The sequence below is a fragment of the Crocuta crocuta genome, unplaced genomic scaffold, assembly GCF_008692635.1.
Source record: "Crocuta crocuta isolate KB4526 unplaced genomic scaffold, BGI_CrCroc_1.0 scaffold36, whole genome shotgun sequence".
Lineage (NCBI taxonomy): Eukaryota > Metazoa > Chordata > Mammalia > Carnivora > Hyaenidae > Crocuta > Crocuta crocuta.
In genome coordinates this window covers 18,727,039-18,751,289 of record NW_027532203.1, presented here as the reverse complement: position 1 = coordinate 18,751,289, position 24,251 = coordinate 18,727,039, and the positions used below count along the sequence as shown (strand labels likewise).

General features: G+C 42.3%; 1 protein-coding gene across 1 annotated transcript in view; it reads right to left on the bottom strand.

The window, feature by feature from the left end:
- The window catches only part of EPG5 (ectopic P-granules 5 autophagy tethering factor), a 112,746-nt gene that overhangs the window by 40,897 nt on the left and 47,598 nt on the right, over window positions 1-24,251 (bottom strand). Inside the window, exons 18-28 of the mRNA XM_077777649.1 lie at window positions 23,871-24,015; window positions 23,448-23,645; window positions 22,738-22,848; window positions 20,341-20,463; window positions 19,270-19,436; window positions 18,204-18,425; window positions 16,113-16,236; window positions 12,332-12,476; window positions 10,577-10,748; window positions 9,137-9,299; window positions 919-1,061 (exon numbers count right to left, since the gene is read on the bottom strand). Coding sequence (XP_077633775.1) covers window positions 919-1,061; window positions 9,137-9,299; window positions 10,577-10,748; window positions 12,332-12,476; window positions 16,113-16,236; window positions 18,204-18,425; window positions 19,270-19,436; window positions 20,341-20,463; window positions 22,738-22,848; window positions 23,448-23,645; window positions 23,871-24,015 — 1,713 coding nt within the window. The remainder of the gene's footprint in view (window positions 1-918; window positions 1,062-9,136; window positions 9,300-10,576; window positions 10,749-12,331; window positions 12,477-16,112; window positions 16,237-18,203; window positions 18,426-19,269; window positions 19,437-20,340; window positions 20,464-22,737; window positions 22,849-23,447; window positions 23,646-23,870; window positions 24,016-24,251) is intronic.

Here is a 24,251-nt window from a genome sequence, read left to right as displayed (position 1 = left end):
ATGAACCACAAGATCATGATGTGAGCCAAAGTTGGATACTTAAATGACTGTGTCCCCAGGTGCCCCTCTCTAAATTTTAAAACCCAAAATACAGAAAAAGATTTTTATATAGAATAAGATCCTGGAATAAAGATATCTCTTCTAAGTCTCAGACTATTTTGAGTTCCTTTGCTAGTAAAAGAAACATCAACTTCTTATTCACCTCATCTCCTTCTTTCCAGGCCCCCCACAAAGAACTCAATGCCCCACCCAACACACCACTACCCAGATCTGCTGGGGGATTAGCTACTGGTACCAGAACGTGGAATCACCTTAAAGTAAAAGGCAGGGTCAACCACTCTCCCAAGTCATGCCCTGGTGGCTTTAGGAAGAAAGAAGACATTGAGAGTAAGCCAGGCACTCCAAGGGAAAAGCGATAATTGCCAACTGCAAGCTGGCAACTACTCTTGAGAACCCTAATTCCCCTGAGCAATTCCCCTTCAAACTCTGCTCTATAATCTGAGCTGACAATGCTGACTTCCTGGATAAATGCAACTTTGATATAAAACTTAAGAACTCAATCTCTCCATGATGGAACTTCAATATGCTATATCATCTCATAATTCAGGGGTCAGCAAACTCATTCTATAAAGGACCAGCCAGTAAATATTTAATGTTTTATGGGCCATAAACTGTCACAACTATTCAATTCTGTGACTGTGGTATAAAGCCATGCACACTAAGTAAATAAATGGGCATGGCAGTGTTCCAGTAAAACTTTATTTATAAAAACAGGTGGCAGGCCAGACTTGGTCCAATGGCCATTGTCTGCTGATCCTGTACTAATTTCATTAGTGGGTGCCTGGGGGTTATAGCAGCATGTATGATTACTACCAATAATAACATCGAATTTTAAATTATAATGCTCTTGAAACTTACGTAATCAAGTTTTCCGCGTGAACAGCAGCTTCCACAACATTAAGTGATGGTGGTTTAGCAGCTTCTGCTTGCAACTGCTTCACTTCCTTTCGCAAAACATGAAGCTGTTGGCTTACTGCTTCATTCTTATGCATGCCTTCAAACTAAAAAAGATTAAAGTGGTCAAGAATTTTTTTGGCCTTAATATGTTTCTAAAGCAAATATTACAAATATACTGAGCATGTGATGAAGAATTATTACTATAATTAATAGTGTAACTCAAAACTCTCAGTTGAATAGGAGATGGGTGGGGAAAAAATGTCAAAAAACTATTCAAGAATCTCAGGTTTTTCATGGAAGACCAAACTTGCACAAGTTTATCGCTGGCTCAGTCTTTTACAGGATATGCTGTCACTTATGTTTCGACTCCCCAGTTCTCATCAAAAACAGACTCAATATATTTTACCACTGAGGTTTTCTTTGAAGCACACCAAGCCCCTCCTCCACTGAGCACCCTTCCCCAAGCCTTGACCCCTCCCCATTCTCCCTACCCAACAGCACGTATATTTCAACTTAAAACACAACAGTGAACATCTCATATGTACCAAGCATACAAAGAGAATGACACAGATGCTGTTAATAAAACACTTGCCCTTTTGAAAGGAAGAAAAGGTATACAATCATACAACAAACAACGAAACATGTTAAAATACAGGAAGTGCATAAATCAGCCGCATGCCAATGAAAGAGCAGGTGACCGAATCAGTAGTCCCTGAAAGCTCATCACAGATCAAATTCTTGCTCGTTCTCAGTAAAGATGTGACAACAGAGAATGTACTGAGGGTTTTTTTTTCAACTATATCTATTTCAATTTAAACAATCAGCCTTTATTTAAGATTATGTCTTTCCTATTTGAGGGGATTAATATCCCTTTTCTCTAACTAACTGGTGGTGATCTATGTAATAGCTGCTTTGTCTGTACATTTTAATGTCCCTTTTTGGGTATGAATGATGCAGAGCATATGCTAGGCCCAGGCTGCAACACAAAGATAGAACCAATGTGGCAGTTGTGGGGGACAGGAAGACAGGGACAACGAGAAGCCCAGCCAGGCAGGGAGGTCAGGGCTGGAGATCAGTGAGACTCGGGAGCAGGGGTCCTGCCCCGGGGAGTCCTTTGAAGCAGGCTAGGGAATATGGACTTATCTGGCAGGCATAGCAGAGAATGTTGAAGAGATCAGAACTTTCAGAAGGCAGGAACGTTAAATGCTACACTCCCCTCAAATGGTCTTCCCCAGTCACGTAAGTCAGCAACAGTCTACATTTTCCTTTATATACACCTGCCCAAACCCAGTCTTCAGCCATCTCTGCAATGATTACAGGTATCCTTTGTTTGTAAATAATGGAAATACTTAATTCACAAATTTAACTGGGGTCCCAATGTCCCTGCCAGAGTTACTATCATAAACTCTAGATGAAAGGCTCCTGGAGGGCAATGGTGTATGTGCTGTGTTGTACACGGCACCCCAGTATAGCACAACTCCGACAGTACACCGAGCACCTGCTTTCATGATCGTGATCACAACTTCCATCAAACTCACCATGTTGTATTAAAAAGCTTTACAAAGCTTCTTTTTTAAAGAAAAAAATAAGCTGAATCAAAAGGTATGAAAGTGAATATCCAAGAACATATGATGTTAACAATTATTTTAATTTTTACTTTTGAAGAAATGAAAGGTAAAATGATTAAATGACTTCCATTAAGCCACAAAATGAATCAATACAGATATTAAATTTCAAACCTTCACATAAAAGACCAGTGCAGCATAGCCCAAACTGTGTCAGGAGTACGCACAGTTTGGGGCCTACTGTGTCACCAAGTGCGATTCAATGGGGTCTCTGAGGGTCATGGCCCTTGGCTGGGCTGGAGAGAAAGCAGCCAAATGGGGAGGAAAAGAAAGACCCTGAGGAGAGGGAAGATGACAGCGAGGATGAAGGGAAGGACAAGAGAAAAAGGACAGAGGCCCCCATGCCTGGGAGACGCAGAGCCAGGACCAAGTGGCTGGCGCTGCAGAACTGCTCCCTGCGCTGGACAACCCACGAACACCCAGGAATAAGGAAAAGCAACCAGTTGGGAAAGTTTACACACTCTCACAAAAAACACCTCAAAGTTCTCATTATTTCCCAGACTACTTCTTTTTGTTCATTGTTGCCAGCTCTCCAGAGAGTGCTCTCTGCTCGCCAGGGCAGAAGAGGGGCTGAGTGCCTGGCGGCTCACAATCGCCAGAAGTCGAGACAACAGCACAAAGCGGCACGGTGGGGCCTGCGCTTGAGTCACTGCAAGCAGACAAAGCAATGTGCACGCTGGACGAAGCGAGTCACTTCTCACAATACTGTGAGGCCCTCAGTGGGTCTTTTCCATCTTTCATTTCTAGGATGGAGCAAAATTTTCACATGATAATAAATCAATCCTGGGTCCAGCAAACATGCCCCACAATACCAAAGTACAACAAAAGGAACCCTATTATAAATCACCCCATTTCCTCAGGGAATATCACTGAATTATTAGAGCCTTCTATTGGGAGAGACGACCACAGAAGCACGTCTCACTTCCCATAAAATATATTTGGCTTCTGTATACCCCAAACAAGCTCTTCATAGTTCAAACATTTGCAGATGGCTGGAAATTTCCAGGACTTTTCCCTCAAGAAAAATTCTACTAAGCAATGAAATATTTTCATGATATAATTTGAAATCTTTATAAATGAGACATTTAAAATGTATTTAAAATATACTCACGCATTTTAATCTTAAAATTTATATTTAAAATATAAAGTCATTCCCCATGAAGTTGATTTTAAAATTTGATCCAATCCACGAATTCACTAATCACTGAAAAAGACGATCCTATCACACCAACTCAGAGAGAGAAAATGGTACAAATGTTTAGAGATCTGATGGCCATGATCAGCTTACTCGGAATCATACAGCTAGTCTTCAGAAATTGGAACAGAAACAGCTAATAGTAAATGGCTTCATTTCCCAACAGTGAGTGGGAAAACGTGGGTCTTGAATTCAAACAGACGTGGGCTTGAATTTCAACTGAGCCACTTAGTAGTTGTGTGATTTTGGCAAGTCTCTGACACTCTCTGAACCTGTCTCCTCATCCCCATTTTGTGAAGATTGAGAGTCACCAGTATGTTACCTGGGATATGAGCATGCCCGAGCATGTGATAGGAAGTGCCCTGAGCCGCACTGGGCAACAATCTGGTTTACAGAAGTATGACAACCCTCATCACTTCCAAGACTGAATGCCTAGGAGGCATTTGTATTAGAGCGAAAAGTGCAGCGGTGTGTGATGCCTGAGATTCTGTCTGGAAAGCATTAAGTTGGCCTACAGTCCACACACAGAATGGCAGCTAATTTCTAGTAGGAAAAAGTTCCCCCTTCCAGCCAAATAATATCTACAAAATCCCTAAAGCTAGTTAAAATCAGAGAGCTTACTTGTGAAGAATATAAATCTATGGTTCGTTCCTTCAGACACAGTGGTTCTATGGCACTGACTGTGTGAGGCATTAACAACAGAAACACGAGTTAAGAAAAGGTCCTGGACAACATGCAACTCAAAATCTAGTAACAGTGACAGAGATAAGGATAATACAAAACAAGTTGTAACATAACCTCATGATTGACGGGCTGGTGGTTTTCACTGACTCATTCAGGGGCATGAAAGGACACCTATGATGTGCCAGGAGCCATGCTAGATGGTACAGAAATACAGATGACTACGGACAGGCACTCTATTCCTAAGCAGTTCACAGACTGGTAGGAAAAATAGCAGGTGACTACAACAAAATTAATGCAAAAGCTGCAATGAGAGGAGGGACTATCTCAATCTAACTAGGGGGCTGAGAAAGACCTCACAAGGCGCTGCTTGAACCAAGCATTGAAGGATGAGAGGAAGGGGCGCACAAATGGGTGTGGGAGAACAAGTAACAGTACCTGCCTAAGAGAGAAGGTAGGAACATGCATGTCATGTTTAGAGAATGGAAAAAGCCTACATGGTTAGAAAAAAATGTTCAGAGATTNGGTGTCCTAAGAGTCCCATTCCTTTTAGATACTGGATAGTCGATGTTGGGTTTTCACCTGGAAATGTGATCAGACTTGTGTTTAAAAAGATGAATCGTGGCAGAATGGAAAATAGATTGGACAGGGAGAGAGTCTACGGACAGGAAGCCTTATGTAGTGGTTCAGGGGAAAAGTAATGTGAGCCTACCAGAGGGCAATGGCAATGGGAACGAAGAGAAAGAAACAAATGTAAAGTCATTTCAGAAGCAGAGCAAGTATGACTTGGTAAGTAACTAGATGGGAAATGTGGGGCGGGGAGAGGACACTGGTGCCCAGGTCCCCACTTCTGTTACAGGAAAAACAGGTCTGGAGGGTAAAAACTGGATTAGCCTGGGACCTGTGGAGTCTGAAGTATTTATGGGACATTCACAGAAAATTACATAGGCAGGTGGAAATCTAGATCTGGAACTCAGAAAACTGTGGAGTAGAAATGCAGAGTAGGAGTCATCAACATATGGGTTAACCCTTTCAGTGGCCATGGACTACTAAGGATCTACTGAAGTTATGAACTATCCAGAACAAAAAAATTCCATATACTTTCAGGGTCTTCACTGACTCACTAAAGACCATTCTAGATTAAGAACTCCAACACAAATAGTAGGCAAAAGCAGCTAATGTCACAATGACTGAGGGGATCAGGGGTAGACCCAAGCACAACAGCAATCTAAGGGCTGCACTGATGAAGAGGAATTCTGGAGGGAAACTGCAAAGTGGCTAGTGATTTAGAGGGACTAGAAGAGATCTCATGACATTCAACATCTCCAGATAATAAAATGATGTTAAACAGGATCAAAACTATTGGATATAGCCATGAAGTGGTCCCTAGACACAGGTATACAGAGAGGATATAATTCTATGTATAAAAGTAACACAACCTACCTTCTGCATGACATATGTTCTCCCAGCGGCAATTTCTTGATGAGTCAGAAACAATCAGAACTCACCTTCCCTCCCCAACATCCATAACCATAATCATCCATTTGTGTAATGAGCTAGCTTTAGACTCAAGTACAATCTCTGGCCAAAACTCAGAGCAAACCTAACTGATTTGCATGGATTAGATAAAGCACCAAATTCATGGAAGCTACAGTTTCAATTTTCCTCTATCTTGCTCTCAGCTATCGATGAGTAGCCAAAAAAAGTTTTTATCTTCAATTCCTGGAAGTATCAACCAGCAAGTACTGCTTGGGCAACCTTAGTTAGCAATTACTATGTAACTTTCCAAAGAAATCCTATTTAAATCAGACTATAAGGCACCTGGGGGGCTCAGTTGGTTGAGCATCTGACTCTTGATTTCAGCTCAGGTCATGATCCGAGTCGTGGGATTAAACCCCAAGTCTGGCTCTGTACTGAGCATGGAAACTGATTAAGATTCTCTCTCTTCTCCCCCTCCGCCCTTCTCGCCTGCTTGCGTGCTCTCTCTCTCTAAAATAAGAAAAAGATGGGGTGCCTGGGTGGCTCAGTCCGTGAAGCGTGCAACTCTTGATCTGGGCTCAGGTCATGATTTCTCGGTTAGTGGGCTTAAGCCCCGCATCTGGCTCTGTGTGATGGCATGGAGCCTGACTGGGATTCTGTCTCTCCTCTCTGTCCCTGACCTGCTCTCTATCTCAAAATCAACAAATAAAACTTTTTTTAAAAAATAAATTAAATAAAATAATAAAATAATAAAAAATAAATCAGACTACAAAAGCTGCTAACTTTACATTTTCAATTCCTCTGTTACATCTACATCATCAGGCAAAATAATGGCTGAAGTAAATACTATTGTCAATATTGATACTTCTAGAAGCCATCAGTGGGAGTTTCCCAGTTTCTATGTATTTCAAAACAGAACTGAAAGTCGGGTCACTGGGAAAATGGCCAGCAGAAAATTAGAATGTGCTTTTTAAGAAAACTTGGATATTTCTAATGAGATTATGGCCACAAAACACAACTATTTTTGCAAATTCCTTAGGCCTTTACAAAATCTCCTTTTCTTCCCTATCCTTTCTCCTTTTTCTTCAAGCAATCTTAGCATCTACTGATTTTTCTTTTGAGACAAGAAAGCATAAATACTTTTTGTGTTGTCCATAAAAATAAAATCTAAGCCATATTCATTTTAGTCTTTATCCTAAATCATCTGCCTTCCAATCTCTGTCTTATGAAAATCACTTTGAAGGTATTTTAGGAAAAGCATACCTTTCTATTTTAGAATTAACAAAGCAAAAGCTTATAAAAGAAACTTCAATTCAATGGTTCAGACAAATTAAGATTATGGTGACTTTTTCTGAAAAGGAAAAAGCCAGGTCATTGGTAGGCTGGGAGCTGAAGCTCCAAGTCAGCCCAGTGGTCTCTCCCCCCACAAGACCGTGAGAGTTAACAGGACATCAGGCAAAAAGAACTGGTGTTTGGCCGGGGCAGTAAGTATTCAAGACTCTTCACAGAGCAAGCTATTAGCCAGAATTGGAAAAACATTTTTGTGTACTTATCTTACCAAGTCACTTAATAAAATGCATCTTAAGAGAATTCCCTTCTCTGTACAGTATTAATTGCCTGGCAAAGATATGTAATTCCAAACTTTGTAAATATACCGTATTTCTGAAGGCACAGATTAGTAGTAAGACATCCTGTTTAATTAGAACTGGATACATTTCTTTTTTCGCACCAAATCAAACTCTGTCCTAAATAAGCAGACTTGTCTCCAAGCTCCATTACTTTATTAGCAAGTGATCCTTCTTAGATGCTCCTACCTAGTCTTCCTAAAGCATTGGTAACTGGGGGGAAAGTACACTCAAAGAAAATTAACTTTATAAAGCATCTAACCAAAGACATTCATTCAGTGTTTAGGAGTCCCACATCCCAGATCAAATTTCTTAACTTTACATACATACACATATGTTATTTTATCAAAAACAAATTATGAAGGTAACGAAAAAGACAAGTATAAAAGTGATTTCAGAGAAAACATTTTAGAGAAAACAGGCTCCCAAGGAGACTGATGAGGAATACCTCAGAACTGCTCATAGGAGGAAGCACAAAAAGAAATTTATAAAAAGACAACCAAGAGTCAGTAAAATAAGTTTTCCTTGATTTCTGAAGACTAACAAAAAAAGGAGCCACAAGTGCTCGCTTTGGCAGCACATAAACTAAAAAAAAAAAAAAAAGGAGCCACGTTTGTGCAGATGCAGTAGCCTATCTCTGAGCATTTCCTCCCCAGCTCTGGGGACCCCAAAGTCCCTCGCAGAAGGACTAAGGTGCAGCAAGTAAGGAGCTTGTGCTCTGCAGCCAGCCTGCCCGGGTCTCCCTGGTTCTGTCACTCAGGGGCTATGTCATTTTGGGTTTGTAACTTAACCTCTCTATGTCTTTATTTCTCCATCTGGAAACAAGATAACCAGAATTCCCACTTCACAGAGTTGGTGTAAGGATAAAGTAAGCTCTGTATAGAGTGCTGAGACAGAGCCAACATAAAGTGCGCGTCATGATGTGCTGGCTAAAGCTAAGTCCTTTCAATGTCCCAGACCCAACTAATTAAGCCTGCTTTTCCAACGCAAGAAGGTGACTCTAAGAGGCAGCTGAACTCCTAGCCTCCAAGTTACACATCTCTCCCCTCCCTGTTGGCAGGCTCCATCCAACTCCATCCAACTTTCCACATGTCCCTCCACATTTGTCTTCAGTGGCTCCCCACCGGCCACTGCACAGAGCTGGAGTCTCAAGTGATCATCCTTGCCAGTGTGAATTCCCACCACCACACCCAAAAGCAATCGGAGACAGACTGACCTATCTATCAAACCTAGCCCCTGACCCCTAAATGGCGGTCCAGGGGACTCCACTCCCACATTCCTTCTAACAGAATCCAAACCATCATCATCAAAGTCTTTTAAAGATGAATTTAACCCTCTCTCGAAGAATCTTCTCAGTGATGCTTTTCTTTGAACTTCCATCCCTAGAGGACATACAAGCACTTATGGAAATATGTGATTAGCTCTGGGTGGGTCTTCACTCCCTCAAATGTAGTAAACGCTTTAGGATATGAATCATGTGCTATAAACTTCTTTCAGTCTCTTTCAACAATATGCCACTATTATAGGCTCAATTAAAAGTTCTCTAAACGATGAAGAAGCTTAAACGATCTTACCTGAATGGTTACAACTGCTGCTCCCTGGCATTTCTTACCGCTACTGCCTCTACACTCCAAATGTAGTGTGGTCTGTTCTTCTCTATTAACATACTGCTTGGGCATTGTGTCCAACAGCTCACTATCCAGGGCAACCTGCTGAGATTCTCGAAGAGCTGCAGTTCTGAAAACATCATCAGGAAGTAGGAGAAAGGCTTATTAGGAAAGGTTTCCCGGCAGGTGATAAAGGCTTCCAGTTCCTCCCAGACTGCATCGGAGAACAACAAAAACCAAGCAGGAGCAAAAGACCAAAGCTGTGTGCCCAGCCTTACCTAAATTCTCTCTTTTCCTTAACAAGAAACTTTAAAAGGAAGGAAAAGTGGCACAACTTTTTAGCCAGAAACAAAGCTTCATTTAGAATCTGTCTTACATTAACAATGTTTTTCACATGGACCCTTAAATATACCAGAGCAAATGAGAATCCCATCCTAATTAGAGCATTCGAAAGGGTACCTTACTTGCAAGCACCAGGGATTTCTTAGGTATCAGCAACTCAAACTGAACTGTCAAAGACGGAGAAAGCTGTTTACAGGGGCATTGATAGGGCTGTTACTGTGCAGGCACATACGTGTGTGCGCACGCACATGCACCCGCTGGCGGGGGTACACATTTGTATGCACATGCACATATACAATCAATGCCAAGAAAGAAAAAGCCAGTAAGAGACTGATTCCCATGGTCTTTGCAAAGGTAAGACCCTTCTACTTTATAAGATTCACTCCACACATGCTCCTTCTCACAAGACCTCAAGCTGGAACCAAAACCTTAAAGAGCTGATTGATCTGGGGGTGCCTGGGTGGCTCAGTCAGCTGAGTGTCAGATTTCAGCTCAGGCCATGGTCTTGCAGTTCATGAGTTTGAGTCCCACATGGGGCGGTCAGCACAGAGCCTGTTTGGGATCCTCTGTCCCCTCCTCTCTCTGCCCCTCCTCCTTTCTCTCCCTCTCAAAAATAAACAAACACTTAAAAAAAAAAAGAGTTGATCATTCTGTATCTAACTCAGAGCACTAAATGATTTTAACTCAAGCAATTCATTAAAGAATATGGAGAGTTAGGGAGCAAAGCAGTAACAAAAGAAAGTAAATCTTGTTTAGTACCATCTTTCCAGTATCAGAAAGTCTCCTCAGGAGAAGCTTAAGAAACACTTGGCTGGCACTGCTGACACACAGAAATGCCACCACAAGAGATGTAAAATCTATAGTCCGTGAAAGCACCACACAATTTCAACGTGAAACTAAAGGACTTGTCACAACTTGGTTAACTGAGGTAACTGACTGGGCCAGTCTGCTCAAATCATCCTCACGGAGAGAACGCTGATAGGGAAATCCTTCGAGGTACTAAATCATCCAAGCGGTCCCAGCAGCAAGCACAGAGGCATGAACAGGGAGGTCACACGGTCTCACCTGGCCTGCTGCTGCAACACATTCAGGTCCGTGCGCACCAGCTGGGTGGTGTCCTTCTGACTCAGGAGCATGGCCGAGGAAATAACTGGTACAGGAGGCCTCAGTGGGTGCAGATCAAGGGGAGGCTGGGGAGCCTCGTGCTTCCGCAAGTTGCTTAAAACCCTTTCTTTGGCTGAAAGAAAATTAAGTTGCATTGAGTAATGGCTACTAGTAGGTAGTAACACACTGACTGCAAAGTTTTGGCTGGTTACCTTCAAGAAGAATGCTGAAGATCTACAGAGTAGTTACAAAAACTATCCTTGGTCTAAATGAATAAAATCATTACCTTTCATGACATGCTAGTTATGGGGGAGCCCCCACAGGTGTACTAATATTCTACCAGGAGGTAGGAGCTCACCAGCATATGGTATGATTAAACACAACTCTTAGCCTCAAAAAGCCTTCCTCACTGATAGTTAAAGAGCTAAAGTTCACAATCTGAAATTATTACCCTAGACAGCCTTGCATGATATGCTCAAGTGTCTGGACTTGAAACTACTGTAAAAGGGACCTAGCGAACTCTCTAAGCTAGTCTGAAGAAGATGGTAGCTATCACCAGACAATGGACTGGGGGAAGGGGCAGGTGACCCCATTAAGAGTTTAATGCAATTATCCATATAAACTTCATAGAAGAGGATATAAAGAAATGGGTGTTATGGAATATGGCTGAGTGAAAAATCTTAAATTAGGCCAAGGTTTGAACAGGAAGGCTGAGACTAGTAGAGCAAAATGAACAAAGGCATGGACACAAACTGCTATAGAACTTATATAATCATATTGTCATTCTTTCATTCATTCACTTATTCATTCACTCAATAAATGGGAGTCCAAATAAGAAATCAGGTGCCATATGAGAAAAGTGAAAGCAAATCTGTCCACCCAACTTTGCAGTAGATTGTATATGGTGTCATACTGGTGAATCCAATCTAAATCTACACCTAGGGCAAAGCTGACCACATAGGTATCCAATAAATCAATAAATTCCTATCTTCCCACCCTCTCTCTTCACTGCACTATACACATACCATATAGCAGGTAGGGACTGAGCACAGGATGAATAATGCTGCCACATACCTGCTTCTTTTCAACAGTAAGGGAACAGGGAGCAGGAGAGGTCAAGGAAATGTCAAGTCAATAAATACTTAAGGAATTACTATGAATTTCCGACTTCATTCTAGATGTAGCATTCCATTTTCTGTTCTTCAGAAAAATTAAAGAAAATTTAATAACCATGATTTTACTTGGCATAAAAAGACCTGTATTGTTTGCACCCCAAACAGAAGGAATTTAACATTCCAAACAGGTCAAGTACAGGATCGTCCTGTATGGCTGGGGTTTTTCCACTAGAACTACTACTCTTTGCACAGAATGTAACAAAGTCAGATGTTCATCACTGGAAAAGACTCCTGACTTCAAGTTTCTCTCAAGCAACATTTTAGACCACGACTCTAAAGCTACTGCCTGAACTGCCTGCCTCCAGACTTCTTTCATGGGAGAAAAAGCACCTTATGCAAGACATTCCTGTTTTGGAGTTTTCTCTCACTCATGGCCTAACCTAACCCTAAGGTGCAGACAAGGGAACAATGAACACCTAAAAAAGCAATTCTCACTGGAGGGATACACTGTGTAAACCTTAACCCTCAATTCATTCACTCATTCATTTATTCATTCATTCATTCACTCTCACTCAAGGGGGCTGATGCTCGTACAGCTCACCCAACAAAGGATCAGTGAAGTCCAGCTGCACTGACAAACTGCAGGGTGGAGAATGGGACTCAAGTGTGGCCTGTGTCCACAGACCAACAGTCTCCTGGAACTCGTAACGTATGCGCTCCATGTTCAAATACTCCATCCACAGATCCTAGAATTGAACCATGAGACTTTAACTTTCATGAATAATGTATCATATATTCACATATAAAATTATATATTTAACTAAAAGATAGACCAATAAGTTTCACCATGAGGTGGTCCATACCAAGTTCTCCAGCATTAACATGGATCATGTTTTAAAATGGACACCAGTGGGGCACCTGGGTGGCTCAGTCGGTTAAGCATCCAACTTCGGCTCAGGTCATGATCTCGCGGTCCGTGGGTTCGAGCCCCACATCGGGTTATGTGCTCGCAGCTCAGAGCCTGAAGCCTGTTTCAGATTCGGTCTCCCTCTCTCCACCCCTCCCCCACTCACGTTGTCTCTCTCTGTCTCAAAAATAAACTATAAAAAAAATTTTTTTAAATGGACACTAGTAATCTTTGCAGGAGTTTGGTTATGCACCAAGAACAGAAAAAATAATTTTAATGGCCCTACCAATTATGTATTTATAAGCTGTATACAAATACTACTGAGCTAATAAGTTAAAACCCAGAAATTTTAAAGAGATAAGTAACAAATGTATTGAAAATAACAATCTGGATTAGATCAGGCCCTTGGTCCCAATACCAATTTACAAGAAATATAGGGAACAGAGAAACATAGCAAACCATACTAAAACAATCTGCAAAACCCAGACTCTGGGGAAACTCTATGGACAAACTATCCAGTTTCTTCAACAAACAAACTACAGGGGGAAAAAGGAATAAGGGAAGGAGCAATAGATTAAACAGATTTATAAGAGCTATCAACCAACTGCAAAATGAGGATCCCGATTCAACTATAAAAATAAAAATTTTATGACATTTATGAGGTAAATGGAAATCTGAACACTTAGATATTTGATATTAAGAAACTGCTGTTAATATTTTTCAGACATAAATACTACTGGGTTACAATCGTTTTTTAATCCTTATCTCTTGAAATCTTCATGTATCAAATGCTTTCTAAGATTAGTTCTAAAATAACATGGTGAAGGCAGTGAATGGGCTATAGATAAAATTAGACACCCAGCATATAGCGGGCAGGGGGAGAAGGGCATGTGTATTATGCTATCCCATTTTTCTGTATGGTCGAATTTCTTTTATTACAAAAGGTAAAATAAGCAATAAAGAGAAAACATAAAAGTCTTAGTATTCTCTTCCTATACTCCAGTAAACTGTCTTGCATATTTTGAACTACATACTTCATTTTGATGATCAATACATATTAGAATGGGAGACTGTCTTAAATGAAAAGAAATGTCAGTTCTCCATGATCACTAAAAACTATATCAAATACCAGGAATGGGTGATCAGATATGGGTTATGGTTCTATGAGTGATTTTTTTCTTTCTTTCTGGTTTTAAGTGTTTAAAGGATTCCTCTAAAACCTACAAGTCTCTGGCTTGTCAACGGCTTCACTGCCATGAAGTCCTAAATCATTACTTCCAAACCAACCATGACACGAGGCATTCCAGACTCTGGAGAGAACTCCAAAGTCATCATGATCAGAAGCCTGAATCCTAGAAGCACCAGACAACTGGTAGAGGTGCTGTACCAGTCCCTCCTACTGTGCACACCCATCTCCTTTAAGGGGGGTCACTAATGTCACCTTGTCTGCCTCTGTGTTATGTAACTGTTGACAGAGGCTAATGGTTAAGAATACTAAGAATTAACAATGGGTAAGCAGAGATGTCTCAGAAACCACAAAAAAAACCAGAACAGCTCTAAACATGAACTACAGATCAAAAATAGGAGCTATAACATCAAATGGCAAGCACAGATGTAAAAAAGAGAAAGCTATTAATTCTGTAGATGATGGGGAACTAAGATAATTATAAGAGAACCAAGAAACTATGACTAATATTTTTAAAAACACCGACCGGTCATCCAGTACACCCAGATTCTTGGTAAGGGCATGGCGTGTAGAGGATAAAGAGACTTGAACATGGATCTGCATTCAAAGGATCTCAGGACACCACAAGTGCCTACTTATTCTTCCTGCTGCTCTGGCTCCATATTCTCAGCCTTATTTCTCTATGCTTAAATGTTGTTACTTCTTGGGCCCTAGTTCCATTCAGTCCTCTTCTCAATATAGATGCTCTGCTATCATTAAATTTGTAGTTCCTTGGGAGAAGATATTTGCAAATGACATCTCAGATAAAGGGTTCGTATCCAAAATCTATAATTTATCAAACTCAACACCCAGAAAACAATCCAGTGAAGAAATGGGCAAAAGACACTTTTCCAAAGAAGATATCCAGATGGCCAACGGACACATGAAAAGATGCTCACCATCACTCATCATCAGGGAAATGCAAATCAAAACCACAGTGAGATGCCACCTCACACCTGTCAGAATGGCTAAAATTAAGAACTCAGGTAACAACAAATGTTGGCTAGGATGTGGAAAAAAAGGAACCCTTTTGCACTGCTGGTGGGAATGCAAACTGGTGCAGCCACTCTGGAAAACAGTATGTAGGTTTCTCAAAAAATTAAAAATAGAACTACCATACAACCCAGAAATTACACTACCAGGTATTTATCCAAAAGATACAGGAGTGCTGATTCGAAGAGGCACATCGACAACAGCCATAGTATGGAAAGAGCCCAAATGTCCACTGACTGATGAATGGATAAAGAAGATGTGGGATGTGTGTGTATATATATACTTACAGACATATATATATACATACAATGGACTATTACTCGGTGATCAAAATGAATGAAATCTTGTCACTTGCAACAACATGGATGGAGCTGGAGTATATTATGCTAAGCAAAATAGTCAGAGAAAGACAAATATCATATGATTTCACTCATGTAGAATGTAAGAAACAAACCTGATTAGCACAGGGGAAGGGAAACAAAAATAAGAGAAAAAGAGGGAAATAAACCATAAAAGACTCTTAAATACAAAGAACAAACTGAGGGTTGTTGGAGGGATAGGCTAAATGGGTGATGAGCATTAAGGAGAGCCCTTGTTGGGATAAGCACTGGGTGTTACATGTAAGTGATGAATCACTAAATTCTACTCCTGAAATCAGTATTGCACTATACGTTAACTAACTTGGACTTAAATAAAAGAGAAAAAAACCTGTATTTCCTGCACTGCCCCACTCCTGAGTTCTAGACCTGTGTGTCTCCTCCTCACCAAATCCCCGGTAGATGGTTCTCCTTGATGCCCCTGCGGCACCTCCTCTTCCAGTATTCCCTATCTTTGTAAACGGTATCTCTACCTGCCCATGCTAAAAGTTTGGCTGTCCTTTATATCAAATCAATCCTATGACTGTATCGATCCCACCTGTGTTATCTACTCTAAAATTCCTCCTGATCCTACTGATTCTTCTTCAACATATTTTAAATTCATCCATTTATCTAATACACCATTTCAATGGCTCTTCAAACAAATACTTTGGAACAAAATCCAAATTCTTTAGAAAGACACTTATGGCCCTTAAAAATGTAACTCCTCTTCACCTGTCTGACATCATCAGCCCTGCACCGTGACTATATCCCAACCTCACCTCCTGAACATGCCAGTGACCCCATCTCCATATTAGTAAGTGGATTTAACATTAGATTATGACTGTGACCTGTTCGATCACGGTCAGACACACAAAAAGAGACAGTACTGTAGTATCACCTGCTGGTTCTGCATCACTTTTGCTAGCCTGTGAACATCATAATGCTTTGGTAGAGAAGGGATATAGGTATCTCCTTTTTGAAAATTCTCATCTTCTAGCCATAATATATATACATTGAAGAGCCTAAAGGAAAAAAATATATATAATTATATAAAATACAAAAAGATGTGCAAGCAAATGAAGTTTCTTACATGTCTAGGAACACTGTCACTACCACATAAAAGTAAAAAGCACAGACTTTTTACTTACAACCACCACCACTGCCCCCAAGAAGTTCAGGGGCCAGCAGGGCAGGAGGTCACAGATCCTTACGATCTGATGCAGAAACTGCTAGAAGGCTGTGAAGAGAGGGCTATATGAACTCTATTATTAAATCAGGGGTAAATACAACATACAGGAAAAAATAACCGGAGAAGGTGATTTTTTTTTTTTTTTTTTACAAATAGTTTATTGTCAAGTTGGCTTCCATATAACACCCGGTGCTCATCCCCACATGTGCCCTCCTCCATGCCCATTACCCTTCCTCCCCCCCACACCCATCAGTCCTCAGTTTGTCCTCAGCATTCAAGAGTCTCTCATGGTTTGCCTCTCTCCCTCTCCCCCACTATTTCCCACCTCGGAGAAGGTGATTTTAACAGAGACCTAGGATCTGAATTTGGATCAGTCAGTTAGCCTCGGTGGTTGCAAAATGTTAAATAATATTCAAATAAACGCATTAAAAGCCAACTATTGCAACGGAAGAAGCTGCCAGCTTTAGGCTCAATGACGCTCTCCCGCTTCAAGGAAACACAAATAGAACTCAAAGCATGTGTACACCTTGTTCCCACTAAGAAGGAACAGAACAAAGCCTAACTAAAAAAAGAAAGGAAAAAAAATCTCCATTTCCCAGTAGAAACTTTTTTAAAACTTTAATGATGTTTCCTCTGTTTTTTTTTTTTTTTTTTTTACAAGGAACACAGTCCATTGAGCTAAGATCACCGGTATTTTAAGCAGTTGTTTACAGCAACAGGTACTAGAGGAATCTGTGGCACACAAATTGCTGGGCGGGATCTAGGAGGCAGCAAGGCTTGGCTTTGCTCCATAACATGGAAAACTACCTCCTTCACGTCTGAGGCAGTCTGTGTAGGAACAGAGGCAGGGACAGGACTTTGAGGCTCTCACACAGAAGAGGCCGGTACAGAGCTCCCTCCCAGCTTCTGATTCAGCTAGATAGCTACTTTACCAACATGCCAAGGAACGGGGGCGTAGGAGAGGTAGAGGGGCACATCAAACTTTCTTGGCTGATCTAAAAGTTCAAAGATTAAGCCTCCCCATGGCTTAAGCCTGGCTAAAAGTAAGTTTTCCTTCAAGCAAGAAAGATAAGGGGAGAAATCATTCCAAAGGCTAAAAGACAGCCCGAAGGGCTTTCAGGTCAAGCAAGCCTGAAGCCTCAGCACTGAATCAAAACCTGGGTTTCCTCACCAAGACATTTTACGTCAGGTGAGGGCTAATTATTAGAGGCCATTTTTATTAGGCCTTATTTAGAAGACTAATACCTGGTTTACAAGAAGTTTACAAATGAAAGGTAAAGGAACAATGTGAAAGGGACCTTACCTTCATAATTCTTAACCTTTGGGGGGATACACACATTGTACCTAATTTTAGAAGCAGTTCTGGGTGATTACTAGATCCTACCCTACCCCAGACAGATTCCTAGAGGTGTTTGGATGTCACTTAAAGAACTCTACCTTTCTCATGAATTTGCTTTAGAGAAGCGTCCTAGCAGGCTTTACTACGTGTTTACCTGCTATGATCAATTATTCTGGTCTGTTTCTAGTATTACATAGAGAAACAGAAGAGGGTATCAGCCCTCTAGTTTAAGGCCTTCCATTTGGACTCCAGGCACTTGGCAGAGCTAGGTCCACACTGTCGACTTTCTTCTCACAAAGGACGTAATAAGGAAGCATTATGAGTTGCAAACCTGGTCACTGCCAACCTCCACATCCAAGCTAACAGGGACAGCACTTGGGAGTCTATAACACAGAAAACTGCTCTGGTGCAGTGCTTGTGCTGCAAACAACAGCGTAAATGGCTAAATAACCATGTCCCACCTCACGAGCTCCGTGTGCAGCTCTGGGGAAGTCAGGTAACCTGGGGTCCCAGCCTGGCCGGCAGGCGGCCCTTCGCTGCCCTCTGCTGGAACGCGCAGGGCCTTGCTCGCAGCGTGGTGGAAGTCGGCCACCTCAGTCAGGCGCCTCTTCATTTCTTTCAACAAATTGGTATGAACAGGGCTTTGAAAAAAACGTTTTCCAATACAACCATCTATGGGTAACCTTAAAAAATACAAGCATAGGTCACAAGATCAACATAAGATGCTCTATGTGGCACAAAATCGCAATCAATTAACAAGTCAATAGTTAGAAATATACCACGTTAAATTAATACCTATTATTTCTACCTCAATGGTCAGTATGCAGCTCCAACAAAATGGTATGTATGAAAGCAGCTTTAAAAAGAATGAAATGCTACACAACTTTAAGATATTACCACCACTTAGTAGTACTGAATGAAGTCAGTTTCTGCTCTAGAAGAACTCGCAATCTGGTAGAAAACAGAAGTGTCCAAGAACCAACATCGGTATGTTCCGAAGGACTGAGTTAAGGAAGTAAGAGTGAGCAAGGAATTGAGCTCAAGTCAGAGAATATGGTTGGGACAGTTCCAGGTGACCAGAGCCTCTTCAGACCCAGTGGAAACGGCAGACACCTCCCGGTACAGCCCAAAGGCTGCCAGGCACAGCCAGGCCTCTGTTCACACCTGCAACGCCCATCATGAGTCCACCCAGAAGGGACCCCAACAGTCACACAAGCGGTCTATTTGGGGCAGGTTCTCTCCTTTGCAGTTCCAGAGGCTCTAGGCTATTCCTTGCCCGGTTCCAGTATCTGGAACTGTCTTCACCCCACTGGGTACAGGGAATGGCAAAGAAAGAGCTGCCATAAGATACCCTAAACTCAAACATGATCTAGTCTAGTGAGTGTGAAACGGAGAGAAGGACACTGCTAGCTGGAGGTCAAAGAATGGTTCTTACTTAGAGGCCACAGCGTGAGGACACAGAGCGTCAGAGCAGTACCAAGTCAAGAAAAGGTTCACAGCCACTTACAACAACACAGGGTACCATACCCATATTGCGGTCCTGGGCGGTGAAGATACAGGAGGAAGAACTTCTGCCAGATGAGAGGCAGAAGAGGGTGATCAGAAGGTGTGACAAGGGCCTGGTGGGCCCAGCGATAAATCAGCAGCCTCTGGAGAGACGGGACGATGGGGAGCTTCAGCTGGGCCTGGGCTTTCTACAAAAGAGGAGGGGCTTTGAGCCACCATGGTATGATCACAGTTCCAAACAGTCTGCTCTTTCTAAGTGATCCAAATGAAACACTGAACATTTTGTTTTCAATTCAGGAAGTAAAACAAGTCAGAGTAACCTTACTTTTCTAACCCACTAGCTAATACTTTAACCTCCTTGGTAGCAAAACATATGGGGTAGGTTTTTTTTCCGTCAAAACATTTCCAGACCCCCAGATTGGGATGTGTCTTCCGCATCACCTACTCTTATCTCATTTCTGTGCCTTTCCAGGACTTTGTGCATAAAATGCCACAGTGGAAGGGAGCAGAATGATATGAAAACCAAAAGTCAATTTTACTGCTAAATGTTATCAATCTCTTAAAAACTTAGATCTGAAAAGGACTTTCAAGAATGATAAACTCCTTGACAGGCTCTGAAACCCAAAAGCAAAATCTATAAGACTCTGAAATAGGTCTTCCATTCTAAAGCATTATCCCAGTGTTTTCTCACTTCAGTAAGCCTAAAGATCAGCTAGGGAGTTTTTAAAACAAATTTCTGGTCCTACTCCACACTTAGAAACTCAGAATCTCCAAAGTTGGAATCCAGGATTCTGATTTTTCACAAGCTCTCCAGGGACTGAGGCACATGAGACACACTGGAAATTGCTCTAAAACAATGGCAATCCCCTCCACACATGCAAAAACACAGCCTTCAATCATTACGTTGGGGCTCTTCATGCTAAATAAACCTTGGAAAGGACGTATGCACTTGTTACACAGTTCTAAGCACTGATTTGGATACTGTGCTTTCCAAGTATTTACAACAAAAGAAAACACAGAAGTTTCAAAGCTATAGATGAATCTATCAGTGAACCACCTTCTCCCACTCAAATGCAGAACTGCTATTTGCACCTTCAGAGCTTGGTCAGGGGTAAAAGCAGTGTTTATAACCAATTCCCCTTCAACAACCCTTCGGAGCTGGGAGTCTTCTTCAAAGATGGATTCCATGTTCAGTACCGTCCAGGCGAACCAGACCTACAATGACAGCAGGTAAGAGCGAGGGGAATGAGCAGCTCACTCGGACCAAATACATTCCAATAGCCTACAAATTAACATCTTCTCTACCAGATATCTCAGTCAACAAATATTTATAATTTCCAAAATTAACAAAGTTCTTATACCCACCTCTGTTCTTGTCACAGATATAAACTTAGATAAAACAGATCATTGAAAAATGTTGAATTCCTCTGGAAAGGCTACTTCAGTAAAAGAAAATGTTTGTTCAATCAAAACCACACCGAGATATCACCTCACGCCAGTCAGAGTGGCTAAAATGAGCAAATCAAAGGACTCTAGATGCTGGAGAGGATGTGGAGAAATGGGCACCCTCCTACACTGTTGGTGGGAATGTAAACCAGTGCAGCCCCTCTGTAAAACAGTGTGGAGATTCCTCAAAAAATTAACACTAGAACTCCCCTATGACTCAGCAATAGCACTGCGGGGAATTTACCCAAGGGATACAGGAGTGCTGATGCATAGGGGCACATGTACCTCAATGTTCATTGCAGCACTCTCAACAATAGCCAAAACATGGAAAGAGTCTAAGTGTCCATCAACTGATAAATGGATCAAGAAGATGTGGTTTATGTATACGATGGAATACTACATGGCAATGAGAAAGAATGAAATCTGGCCATGTGTAGCAACAAGGATGGACCTTGAGGGTGTTATGCTGAGCAAAATAAGTCAGGCAGAGAAGGACAAATACCATATGTTTGCACGTGTAGGAGGATAAGGAGGAACTTAATGGAGGACCATGGGGGAGAAGAAGGGGAAAAATAGTGGGGGAGAGGGAGGGAAGCAAACCATGAGAGACTCTTGAATGGTAAGAACAAACTGAGGGCAGATGGGGTTGAGGGAAGAGGAGGGGGGTGATGGGCATGGAGGAGGGCGCTTGTGGGGATGAGCACTGGGTGTTATATGGAAAGCAACTTGACAATAAACTATTTAAAATAAAATTTTAAAAAATAAAATGTAAAAATCTTGCAACTATAAAAAAAGAAAAGAAAAGAAAGAAAATGTTTGTTCATGTAACATGCAGGTTCTATATGCACAAGGGATAGGAAAGAGGGCCAGACGTGAGCTCTGCCCTTAACAAGTTTTCCACCTCAGGGGTGCCTGAGTGGCTTAGTTGGTTAAGCATTCGACTTCGGCTCAGGTCATGTTCTCACAGTTCGTGGGTTCGAGCCCCGCATCGGGCTCTGTGCTGGCAGCTCTGAGCCTAGAGCCTGCTTTGGATTCTACGTCTCCCTCTCTCTCTGTGCCTCCCAAACTCGTGCTGTGTGTGTGTGTGTGTGTGTGTGTCTCAAAAATACAAAAATAAATAAATGTTAAAAAATTTAAAAAAAAAAAACAAGTTTTCCATCTCTCATACAGGAGACAAGACTAATCTATAAGTAACCACAATGTGAAGTGGGAGGTGGTGAGTACTGAATCAGGAGTCCAGTGCTCGGGGAAGCCAGCGGAGGGCGGGCAGGATCACAGAGGTGGACATATCAGAGTCAGCTCTGTGTGGAGAACAGAGGCAAAGGATGCCTGGCAAGAGGACCAGTGAGGAAAAGGCAAGGAGGTGGAAACACAAGGGACACTTAACAGCACGGAGTGTGTCTCAGCTGGATCACGAGAGGTAAGAGAAAGAGCGGGAGGGACTGTGATGGAAGGCTGAAGGATGTCGCTACTGGTTTAAGTGATGGATCTGGGCCATAATTTAACACTCACAGTCAGAGAGGTGGTAATCAAGAAGAAAGCGCTGCCGCGGCCGCTAACACTGACAAGAGCAGCCGATGCCTCGCGTGTTCCATGTGACTCACTAAACCTCGGTCTAAGTGCGTCACATACAGAAGCACTCAGTACTCCCAGCCCACGGCCGAGGAAGCTGGGGACAGAGAGGTAAGCACGCTGCCCAAGGCACAGGGCTAACACGCAGCAGAACTGAGTGTGCACCCCAGGCAGCCTGGCCCCAGCATCCCCCCTTAACCATGTTGCCGGGCAGAGCAGGCCTGACCACCAGTGGTCTGATCCGGAGCCAGCCCCTCAGTTCCATTCAACCTCAGTGAAGTCCTCTGTGAAACAGAACAGCAACAGCGCAACCTCAGCAGAGGGCTGCTGTGAGGATTAATCAAATGAGGGGGGTCTTACAGGAGGCAAGTGTTAAATGAGCATTATTTAAAGCTATTAGAAATACATTAGTATAGATGAGAACATTAAAAGTTCGCAAAATTTACCAATGGTCCTCAGGGGCTTTCCTACCTGAGTGGGCGTGGCCAAGCCCTCCACGAAGGAAGGAGTGATGTTGCCAGCCACGATCCAGCTCACCAAAGAAGAGAGCAGACTCCGATCACAGTGGTAACCCAGGGCATTCTATACAGGGGACAGGAAGTGGAGCATAGAGAGGAGGCTTTAAAAAAAACCTTATCAAGGACCTTTTCAAGAATATCAACAATTATCTTACTGTGATGGTAGATTCTGGTTAAGATACAGATTTCATAATTAGTCTACCAGCAGTGACTGCCACAGGCACCGTATTACAGCCAAATGTCCCCCTGGGGGGGGTCCTTTCCTTTGGCTTCCCTAGAATCTGCACTAGCAGACTGTGGTTACTGAGATCAGGCAACATGAAGACCAAGCTTAAAAAAGGCAGTGGCCCGGGGGTGCCGGAGTGGTTCAGTTGGTTGGGTGTCCAACTTTGGCTCAGGTCATGATCTCACAGTCTATGAGTCCCAGCCCCACATCAGGCTCTGCGCTGAGAGCTCGGAACCTAAAGCCTGCTTCTGATTCTTTCTCTCTACGCCCCTCCCCAACTCACACTCTGACTCTCAAAAACAAATAAACATTAAAAACAAATTTTTTTTAAAGGCAGTGCCCCCAGAGTAGTACTGAGAACTATGAATTTGGGGAAGCATTTTGGGAAGGCCACTATCTAGACAATGACTGAGAGACAAATTCTCTAAGAGGTTTACCTTATGTTGCTGGTAGAGCAACTTCTGCACACAGTCTTCCTGCATCAGCTGAAAAGCTGTTTTACACAAGTGGTCCATGAGGAAGACGATGGGTTGTTCTCGGTACCAAAGGTGCTGGCTTATTAGAGCCTGAACCCAAAACTCCAATACGGCAACGGGGCCCACTTCATTGGGCTGGGTGCTTACAGATATGTGGGCCTACGGAGAAAGGGCTCAAGTGATGTGAAGGTAAGAGTCAGCCTCCCATTTTTAAAACACCAACAAAATAACTACATCCATTACAAAGCCCAAATTTGCTGATGTTCTTGGCCAAAAGCACTGTGCCAAGTGCTTTGAAATGACCAACACTCAATGTGCTAACACTAGAGTGCTTGATTGGGAAGGTGGGCAAGGGTGGACTTAGGGGCTTCCTAGGGACCTGACCTGGATCATGCTGTTGAGAAGCTTCACATTGTCCCCGTAGCTAGTTCCTGTCAGGTGTTGTGCCACCTTGTGGGTGACCTGCTGTGTGACACCCTGAGGGACTCCACTGTCCAAGTGTAGGAACAAAAGGAGGTGTGACAGAAACCTGCCAAAAACATAGGACAATGAGTTTGACCTTCCAATCAGAAGTCAACAAAATTTCCAGTGGTTAATCACATAGGAAAAAACAGAAAAACATTAAATTGGTCCCATTTGTAGGCCAAAGCTCTATTTAGGATTTTCAGTAAATCTTTAAGAATTTCAGAAAAGTAAGTTTTCAAATTTAAGGTGGGTTAAAAGGAATTCTATCCACCTGCAGAAGTATTAGTGAGCAGATAGATC